This window comes from Pinus tabuliformis, chromosome 9 (genome assembly GCF_031772625.1).
Source record: "Pinus tabuliformis cultivar Carrire ecotype Pingquan chromosome 9, CPIR1, whole genome shotgun sequence".
NCBI lineage: Eukaryota > Viridiplantae > Streptophyta > Pinopsida > Pinales > Pinaceae > Pinus > Pinus tabuliformis.
In genome coordinates, this window is record NC_142307.1 from 1,977,237,058 (window position 1) to 1,977,248,096 (window position 11,039).

Consider the following 11,039-nt stretch of genomic DNA (forward strand, 5'->3'; position numbering starts at 1 on the left):
AAAGTAGGAAGTTATCATTGTATCGAGATTAGGAACAGCAGCTAAAATAAATTCTCTAGGGTCATTGTACACTGCATAAAGGACTGTAAAAATGACTTCATATTCTTTTCTTCAGGGATGTATATGTTGCATGCTCTCAGAAGCTACATGAAGTAGCTTGTTACAAATAACTATCTTCGGTCCCTCTTGTCAAGGAATGAAAATATTGTGTCAAAATCACGAACAAGAGTTAAGAATAAATTATTTCAAGCACCCTTGTACACTATATAATCTAAGACCAATTATATATTACTATGAAAGATTAATAAAAAGGTAATATATGTGAACATAAAGTAACTGACACAGCGACACCAACGCAAAATGTTTATAAATACAAATTATTGTCTTCTCATAAGCCATGAGATAACAAACCATAGGTAACCTACTTTTGTTAATCACAGAAGTGAAGAGGAAGTGATTGACAAACTGTGGTTCGGATTGTGGTTCCAATTCTCCACTCAACGAAATGCATTTTCACAAGGGTGGGAATGGCTAAGGCAATCCAAATGATATTGAAGTCAAGCATACTTCTTTTACAGGAATGTTCAACTCTGATGACACATCAACTTTGAATATGTTGTTAGCCAAATCCCATTACCTTTTTTGAAAGCTGTAACAAAGGATCCAATGCACTTGGTGCAAACTTTCGAGCAAAGAGATGGCATATATGAGTAGTTTGGTTATTGTATATGCAGCTCGGGCCATTACGAATCCTCCCAATAAAGTCCTCTCTGATATCCCCCTTTCCAAACATTCCTGGATGAGAGCCTCCCCTTGACCAGTCAACCCAAGTTATACTTCTGTTGGCAATGAGTGACCCAAAACCAATGCTCATCATGGTAGGGAAATAATGCTCATCAACATAACAAGCTGGTGTGCAAAACTTCTCGAATTTTGGATAGTAAATGTCGTCAGCAACTATATTTACTGCCAGCTTGCGATTAACTTCAAACCACTGGGATCCCTTACGCCATTGATCTATAGTTACTTCAGGTTCCATATTTTTGTTGTAACGCCCCCTTCCATAGGGACCATGATCATCAAATGCACTCACAAAACTATGCCGCGACATGATCAAATATTTATAAACCGTAGTGAAATTAAACAAAGGAATACAGGTTTCAGATAAAAGTATGAATCTGTTATTTGAGAAGTCGAGCAAAGCATTTGCTAGAAGTCGCCTTTCTGCATCACACATACTCATACGTCCCCACTCTGCTACCTGCAAAGATAAATCAGAGAGAGATGAACCAACAAGCAAAAATACTTTCTCATGAATGTCTGCAGCTTTGAAAGAATACATAAATATTAATGACCATGAATACTAAAGCATACTGCATGTAAACTTCCATGAGATAAGAAACAATTTGATTGAAAATCCATGGGGTATCAACATCTCTTCCTGACAAAAGAGGGCAATAGCTTTAAACGGAAAATTTCTCAGTTTCAAAGTTACCAATATAATATAATTTGAACCTGAATAGATGAGTCCTGAGTCAAAATTTTCGCAGAGAATCAAATCAAATATTAAACCCAACCAAACCATTACATTTAGACTTTGCAAGAGAAACCATCAAAGGGTAACAAAATTTGAAATGAGTCAAACCAATTGGTCTTATTTTTTAAACTAATATGACTTGTGATGCTAGTATACAAACCACAGTTCAAATATCAGATACATTAGACTGTTTAGACACAATATTCCAGGATCTCAAGGAATTTTACATCTCCGTTTCCTTCATGAAATGAATGAGGTGGAAGCAATTGGCTAGATTCAGAAGATTCACTGAGAGAGAGACATTGCTTCAGAAAACAAGGAACTTCGTATTAGAATCATGATGAGATGATTGATATAAGAAAAACCAAAATGTACCCAGATATGCTGAAAAGAATCATTCTGTTACCTTGGGTGCTACAATGGCCTTGTTCCAAGAACTGAAGATTGCCAATTTAGAAGATCTGCAAACTACTAAAATAAATGCAATCAGGTTGGTGTTGTAAAACATCTGATAAATTCCAAGAAGGCAGACTCCCAAGGTGAAGGGACAGGAAGAGGCATCAACACCCAAATAAATGTGAACATTAACGTTCTTATTAGTGATATTATTATTAAAAATAAGTGCTAATATGAGGGCTAGATGGTTAAACCATCATAGAAGTTCTATTATGTTATAAGTGATGTATATGAGAGATGGTAAAGTGAGACTGGTATGTGTCTTTGTGCTTGTGAGCAGCCTACCTTGGGCTAACCCTCTGAGGTAAATTTTCTGTGGCATTCAAAAACGTTTGTTATTCTGTCCACTCTCATGCTTATGTTAAATGTGAGCGTACTTGTAAAAACTAACAGTGGTATCAGAGCAGTTACTGACTAATGGAAAACCCAAGTTTGATGCTAAGAGTTGGTATGTGTCTTTGTGTTTTTAATAGCTGAAGGTTAAATTAAGAAAAAGGAAAATGACTTTAGTAGGCAACAAAAGATAAAAATTCAAGTCAACTTTAAATTTTAGAAAGGGAAAATGAGGAGACTTTGATTAGGTGACATACAGAGACATTGGAAACAGATACCCAAAGTTCTAGAAGTGCCAAAAACTGAAGAATCAGTGATGTGTGTCAGAATCAAAACAATTTGTATTTTGCGATCATAGCTTGTATTTCAGCAGCAATGGAAAGTGGTGGCGCTCTACAATGTACATGATTACTTGTTTTAGATATGGCTCTCTTGTGGCATCTTGGAATTACTTCTACGACTGTAAAATCTCCTATCTCCTCTCTCTTTATTATGCATTGCACTTTACCAGTCTGTTTTCCATGGTTGTTGGCTTTCTCATCAAGTCAAACTTTTCGTTTGGACTTTGGAGAAAGTAATTACCCATATTTCACACGTTTCAAGGCTGCATGGTACCGTGTAAAGGGTCCAATCAATCATCGAGAGTAAAGGATCCAATCAATCGTTCAGAGTTCCAAGATATCTCAAGTCAAAGGTTAGAGATATAATTGAGTTCTATACTATTCAAAGCTTATAAAGTTTTAAAAACTTGCCAAAATGCTATTGGCAATGGCATATATAAAAATTTCAGCACACCATACAACAGAGTCTAGTGCCCAGCAAAGCGAATGTCCAATGTTTTCATCAACAGTACCCAACAAAGAAATAAGTGCTTTTGTTCCTCAGAGTATGGTGACATATGACACCAATGGCGTCAAAGAGTTAAAGGCAAGAAGAATATTTTCAACATTGCCCAGTGATAGCAATGTTGAGACCAAAGACGAGCAGTGTGATGTCAATAATTGCTTTCCACATCCAATTCCACATAATGTCATTGATTCCCTAGCCCAAGCAACAAGATTCTAAAACTGTACTTCAAAAACAATGGGATTAGCACCAAAACCATGATAAAGTCAAAACAAGTAAATGTCAGCTGGAAAAGGCCAGCAGCACGTGGTTTTTCCAGAATGGAGGGGAGTCAAAAATACTTTAAGATTTTTTAATATTGTTTTGTGTTATCAATGGGGTCTTGGTTGGTAAAGCAGGTGTGTTAAATACACCTTACCAAGGTTTAAATCCCTCATTACATGTTTCACCCCTCAAGTTAGGCCCTGACTTGAGGTAACTAATTCTGGTCAGCACATCCATTAAATCGTGACTGATGCAATGTTTCCCTAATCTTGCTGTCATCAGCTCCTTTCCATCTCCTCTCACCTTTCCTCTTGCTTTGCCTTCACTAACTTGTTCAGTGTTGCCACCTCTCACCTCTTTTTCCTTTCCTCACCTGTTCAGCATGACCACCTCATGTCTCTTTGGCCCTCATAAACATGTTTGACATTTCCACCTTTCGCCTCTTTTTCCCTTGTCAATCTACATCACAAGATTGAGAGAGGCATCTCACTGAGGAGTGTGATACTCTAATGTGTCGGGTTCGAGGAAGTGCAGAAGAGGAGATTGCAAATCTAGATCAGCCAAGGGGATCAAGGATCGTATGAAGAAGTTATTAAGAAAGGCCACTTTTGCATTATTGACCAATTTAATGCCATGCAGGTTATGGATAATTTGACACAAGAAATCCATCTAGATTTGCAGTTGGTCCTTGAAAAAAACATCATCAAGTCTTTGAGACACCAAAGGTATACCCCCTTCTCGAGGAGAGCATGATCATGACATTCCCCTAATTCTTAAAAGTGAACCACCAAATGCTTATTGACACCCTTTTTCACAAAAGAATGAAATAAAAAAGATCATTCAAAAACTGTTGGAGGTGGGGTCAGTACAAGCACTTACTCATCACCAATAGTCATGGAGTTAAAGAAGTAAGGGACTTCGCACATGTGTCCTGATTTTAGGGCTCTAATAAGTTGACAATCAAGGTCAAACTTCTGATCCCAATTATTGATGATCTCCTAGATGAACTTATGGACCAAAGTTTTTCACTAAGCTTGATCTACGTTCATGATACCACAGATCAGGATGAAAGAGATAAACATCCCTAATAGAACCTTCAGAACACATGAAGATTATTATGAGTTTCTAGCGATGCCTTTCAGTCTTTGTAATGCTCTATCCACCTTCCAGAGCCTCATGAACAAGATTTTCAAACTCTTCCTATGCAAGTTTGTGTTGGTATTCTTTGATGATATCTTGATCTACAATGAAGCATGGAAATCCCACATAAAGCATGCTGATAAGTCCTTGCAACTCTTGAGAGACAACCAATTATTCATGCAATGTTTCAAATGTGCTTTTGGGGCTCTTGAGGTTGAATATTTGGGCAGCATTTTAAATTAAGTGAGAGTATGAGTTGATCCTAATAAAGTGGTAGCTATGGCCTTGTCTAAAAACATTGATGAGGTTGAGGGGAATCTTAGGACTTAGAGGCTACTAGAGGAAATTCGTGGAAAATTATGGCAAAATTGCAGCTCCCCTAACTTTCCTTAAAAAGAATGCCTTTGTTTGGAGTGAGGAAGCAGCACATGCATTTGCTACTGTTAAGGATGCCATGTGCACCACTCTAATATTAGCCATGCTTGACTTTAATGAGACTTTTGTCTTGGAATGTGATGCATCAAGCAGAGGTCTCAGAGCAGCGTGATACAAGAAGGATGCCCCTTGGCATTCACCAGTAACCAATTGTGTGACTGCAATTTGGGAAAATCCATATATGAGAAGAAAATGATGCCTATTATTCATGTAATAGAGACTTGGTGACCATATCTCATAGAGAGGCTTTTTTAGATCAAAATTGATCATCATAGTCTGCAGTACTTTCTCGAACAAGAGTTGTCTTCACCAAAGCAACATAAATGGGTCACCAAGATGGAGTATGATTATGAGATCATATATGAGAAAGGTAAAGAGAATGTTGTGGCTGATGCTTTATCCAAACAATTTGAGGATGGGTCAATCTTTGCCTTATAATGACCAAATACAGGATGGCTCGAGGAAGCCCTTAGGGAATGGCTAGCAAACAATGCTTTAAGGTAGCTCATCCAACAGCTTCAGATAGATTCCAACCCACCTAAAAGTTATATATGGTGTAAATGTTTTAGGCTTTCTGAAAAGTACTTGCTGAGCTCTGATACTCAGTTCATATGAGCAAGGTGGAGGCTGTCAGTTGTCCTCGAAAGACTTCCTAACAGAGAGATAGATCAACTCAGACAATAAGGAATGTTATATCTGAACTCTAAATGGATTTACAGGAGTATGTGAGGTGTGTTTATTGTTTTGTTTAGTATGTAAGAATCTGGTCTGTATTGTGTACAGAACAAAATTAAGGAGGCATTGATTATGTTGTGATATTGACTTCCTAACATTAAATGCTGACCTAATATGAAGTCTTACATCATTTAATATTACATTGTGTTTCATTAACTCAGATGAAGTTTGTGCACTGGTTCAGTCATGACAAAGTGCCAGGAGTCTTAGCACATAGAATCAATACATTTTCTTTGAAAGCACAGTGAACTTGTTTTCAAGGATGTTATTGACCATGAGTTTGTTGCATGATAATTGATAAAATGCAAAGGAACAAGATACCTAATACGTTTTAACACCCTGAACCTAAGTCCCTGACCTCTGGGTGTGTTTCTCAAAAACATTTTAAGACTTAACTGCTAACCATGTAATGTCAAATATGATTCTGGAAAAGACCAAACATGAAAGAGATGTTGCCTATGCTAAGACTTTCCAATCGTCTGTAACCAATGATTTGAAAATTTTGCAATAGTAAGCATTCCAGATTTCACATATGGTTCTACTATATTACTCTTTATGCTTAACATCTTCCTTGAGGGGCAATGTTCCAGCACTATTGCAACGAACACATTACATCACAAGATAAAAGAAGTCTTGAAGAAAATTATATATATGTAAATGCTAAGTCTGAGATATAATAAATTTCTTTTAAATACTAAACACCAATTTCCATTACTTTCAAAGTTTATGTACATGTGATCAAATTCTGGCTTAATTATTAGCCAACTTAAGAAGAGAATAGAAATGAAACAACTTGATGCGAATAAAACCTCAATTTCATTACCCTAACTAAAGAACTGCTTCCTGGTTCCAACGTTATACAAAAATGCATGACCATTAACTACAAATACATTTGAAATTATCCACAATAACAGAACTTGTAGAAGGTAATTATAATTGCTGAGATCCAAGATTTTAACTTCAGTTAAACAGCTCTTCCATAATTGTGATGAAACATAATTAAGGCAAATGCTAGATGGAGAAGCATCTTATGTTAGATATAGGATAACTTTAAATGTAAAATATATTAAATACTGGACATTAGTCAACATAAATGTTTCTTGTATGTTAGAGAACTCGTCAGTAATTAACTAAACACTTATGTAAGAGGCTAGTTTTACAAAGTACATACTATGTCAATTCTAAAGAATAAAATCGATCACAAGACTTAGGCAACAAACTAACTAGTTAATCAAAGCAATGGAAATGCAGTAACATATGGAGACTCGAGAAACGACCTTGTTCATGGTTAGTGGTTATGACATTTAGCAACCATTATGGTTGTAGTGTATATAAAATTTTACAAGGGAGAGCATGTTTCTCGAATCTCGAGGAGATTAGTGTTGTGTTAATGATTCCCCATTCATATCACAAGACTTAGGCAACAAACTAACTAGTTAAACAAAGCAATGGAAATGCAGTAACATACGGAGACTCGAGAAACAATCTTGTTGATGGTTAGTGGTTATGACATTTAGCAACCATTATGGTTGTAGTGTATATAAAATTTTACAAGGGAGAGCATGTTTCTCGAATCTCGAGGAGATAAGTGTCGTGTTAATGATTCCCCGTTCATATGGTTCTGTCCATGTATTTGTCATAGACTTGGTCAGAGTCTTAACGAAATTACTGCTTAACCTCATTAGTAAAGTGGTAACTGTGCTGCCTTAGGACATCCTGAAGCCTTAAAATAAGTGGTGAAATATTGGAGGATCAGAGTGGTGCACTCCCTCAAGCAGCCCATAAAAAAGAAGCAGAACATCTGGAAAGCCAGGAAACAAGGAAAGAACCCCAGCTGATTGAAGCACAGCAACAAAACAGTCAGAATGATCTAGAACTTGACACAGCAGTGGAGAAAAAGGACTGGCCAGGAAAACAAAAAGGTTTAGTCCTTCATGGTGGAAATTCTCCAGTGAACTGGAAAAAGCATCCCCTGCACATTTCGTTTTCACTTTCTTGGTAAAGGAAATCCAACTGAAAGCGCAGAAAAAATGAGGCAGCAATGGACATAGCTCTGGATATCCAGAGTTTGCTCTTCAGCTATAACGAAATTGTTGGTGAAAGGCTTCCTATGGAGCCTGCCTTCAGACTCCAAAATAACATAGAGCAACATATAGTTGGGATCTATCCTTCCCTGTTGGGGAAGGGTAAGTGATTTGACCAGATGAAGTTTCTATCCTCAATTGTGTACTCCTCCATGATACAGATAATGCCACTGCTTTTTAAATCAAAACCTCCTATGTTTTATACTGCCAAATTGAAATTGGTGTCGATCAGCAGATTCTAATAAATATTGGTTGCAAAACCAGGCATCACCATGTTTGATGTTTTATGTAGGAAAACCATCATATTTATGCTCTCCAGTTAATGCATTATGAGGCCAACTTTCCTGGCAGATATGACTAGTAGTTACAAACTTACAGTCTTCACCAGGATTTGAAAATTGCATTTGAACTCTCTATTAATCCAAGTGCCTGTTATAAGTTTTGCGGAGACTTGACCATTCTTGCTGTTTAATCCCTTTAAGAGGATAGCTAAAGCTCGGTTCTTTTCTCTATAAACTCCTCCATGGCTAAACAAAGACAAAGCAATTAAAAGTTAAAACATCCCACTTGATTTGATCAAAGGATTAAAAAATCAACTTAAATGTCCCTCCCTTCTTTGTTCATGGAATGTAATCAATTAAAAGCATACCTAAGCATGCTTTCTTCTCCATGTGTAAATATATATTTCTAGAGGAGGGACTCATACGTTAACTACTATTTCGTGGTAGTCACTATTTGGAATCGGGATTGGTAAAATAAACATTGCCGAAAAGAAAATGCCATGAACTGGTAATTAATGCACTGAGCATTTTTTTTTTGGTAAAAATGCTTAACAGATGGGACTCAGAGGCTGCATATGTATCCATATGTTGGTCCAATCAAGATACAAGTTCTCATATATTTTGATTCTGTATTGATATCACTAGCGTTGGCTCCTTTTCTGAATATTTTATAAAAAGATAATGTTGCCACCAAAACTTTACCTTTTTTCAATTTGTGATCCTGCTTGAGAGAACACCAAAAGATGAATTTGGAACTACAGGAATTAGATTTGTATGATCTATGGTTGTGAAAATCCTCACTTACCCAAGAAACATATTTAATTTTTTCCTCCCAAAAATTATATGACATTATAGAATGCTAACGGTATTAAAGCCAAGGTCATCATATCCAGTTTCTAATTTGTTTTAAGGTTTCACCCCGACCTATCCAGATCATCACTTACATGTAATTACTTACGTTGGTCTTAGTTCTCTGGTCAGAGTTTCCATAAGCAGTAACTTATAAGGGCACAAAGAATGTATCACATGCCAGGGCACAGATGTGCTATGATTGTAAGTCCTAATTTCTAAGATGATATTTGGTCTTCAGTCTATTTATGCAATTAAGAAGGACGCACTTAAGTGCATTCAGGAGAAAGAAGACTGTTTATAAAACTTAAAAATGCTCTGTTTTTAATTATTCAGTATTGTTCATTGAGATTTTTGTAAAATTTCACTTCAGAGAAACAGGAACAAATGGAAGTAAAAATTAATAAAAGGCATTCAGCATATATTGCATCATAAACCAGGATTGACCAGGACCTTCCTGGGTTGATCGGCACAGGACCAACCTTTTGTTAAAAGGGTTGATGAAGACCTCAAAATAGAACAACCTGTTTTGTATAGTGCAGAGCATTACTGGTATTACAAAATCAGTTAAAAGGGTTAATCATGACCGTACTGTGTTGATTGGCACAGGACCAGCTCTTCATTGGAAGGGTTCAACAACATATAACAACATAAAACAACATATACAAAAATTGATGAATACGGGAAATGAAAGCTTACCTTGCTGGGTATTTGGCGATTATAGAACGGCGAACTTGGACTCGTCTTGAGCTTATAATCTGGAAGAGAATGAACGTAAATCGAATACAATCCTTGGTACCCATGAAAGAATTTCTCCCACAAGGGCATGAGGGGAATAGGACCCTTTGTCAGGAACATGAAAGCAACCTTAGGCACACGGAACGGATAATCTTTCCTTAGGGGTACCATGGAGGCCCTCCACAGGAGTTCATCATCTGTCATGTTATGCATTGAACTAGAAGGCTTGATCCAATCATCAAGCTTGACAGGTATTTTTTCTTTTTCCTCTTCTTTCTTAAGATTGCACGGAGGAGATGGGGATACGAAGGGCGGGTAGAACAGCGTATAATTGCTCTCCCTGCTGCCCAAATAGTAGGTCAGATGGGAGCTAATCACCACCCCTATGAGGATCCCTGAACCCAATAATATAAAGAAGAGTAAACACCTCAAGAGCTTCTGAGGCCATTCTCGCTTATTATACTGGGATCTGGGTAGTAGGCTAGCGTTACTGTTATCTTCACCAACACTTAGGCTGCTTCTATTCTGCATTTTTGGGCGCGTCTCAGCAGCAAAATGCCCTTATTATTCTAAGTTTATTGATTGAATAGCTTTTTGGAAGATGAATTCTACTCGCCAGTGTAGGGGCTGGCCATATGAATAACCCACTGTAACTCATAATACTCAATTCTGCGCAAAATTCCAGGAGATTTTACACCCACCAACCAATTATATTCACTTTTAAGCTTTTGCCACAGATTTTAAACCCACCGACCTGTCACAAAGCACCGATCATCATCCATTGTTGCCTTCTCGATCGGAGGGTAAGCAAAAAAATCCAATTTCCATTCTCATTTGCCAATTGAAACTCAAACCCAATCTGCCTAACTGTACCATTACACTACTTGTTGTTTTTCAGAGGACCAGAAATTCATTCATCCCTCCAGGCACTTCTTCTAAAACTCAACCTAGGAAGATTCTTCGGTAGATTTAGTCTCATGCACCAAGTAAGTCCACCCTTTTGGTCTTTTAATGCGTATCCATTCCAACCTGAAGGTCATCAAAGTTCCAATTTGGAAATTTTTATTTATTAATAAGCACCAAAAGTGAGATAAGCAACCGTGGTAGAAGTACAATTGGATTTGGTTTCTTGCTTTTGGTCTGTTTTGGGCTGCACCAAATGGCAATTGTGCATGGGTTAAGATTTGAGATCTTAGTCTCTCTGTAATGGTTAATTGATGTCGACATAATGGTTATTTAATATTTCACTTATTAAGTGATGTTAATATAATGGTTATTTAATATTTTAATTATTATAATATTATTAGTAAAGGATGGAGAGTAAAATTTGGAAGCTAGTGT

The 11,039-nt window shown here is 37.0% G+C and overlaps 1 protein-coding gene across 1 annotated transcript; it reads right to left on the minus strand.

Moving 5' to 3' along the window:
• Positions 1-267: 267 nt before the first annotated feature.
• On the minus strand, positions 268-10,758 carry LOC149156934 (glycosyltransferase BC10-like). Its single transcript, XM_089438839.1, has 2 exons — positions 9,660-10,758; positions 268-1,261 (listed from the first exon to the last, which is right to left on the minus strand). Exons 1-2 carry the CDS (start codon positions 10,227-10,229, stop codon positions 620-622), a joined length of 1,212 nt encoding a protein of 403 aa, XP_089294965.1. The 5' UTR covers positions 10,230-10,758; the 3' UTR covers positions 268-619.
• Positions 10,759-11,039: the final 281 nt, after the last annotated feature.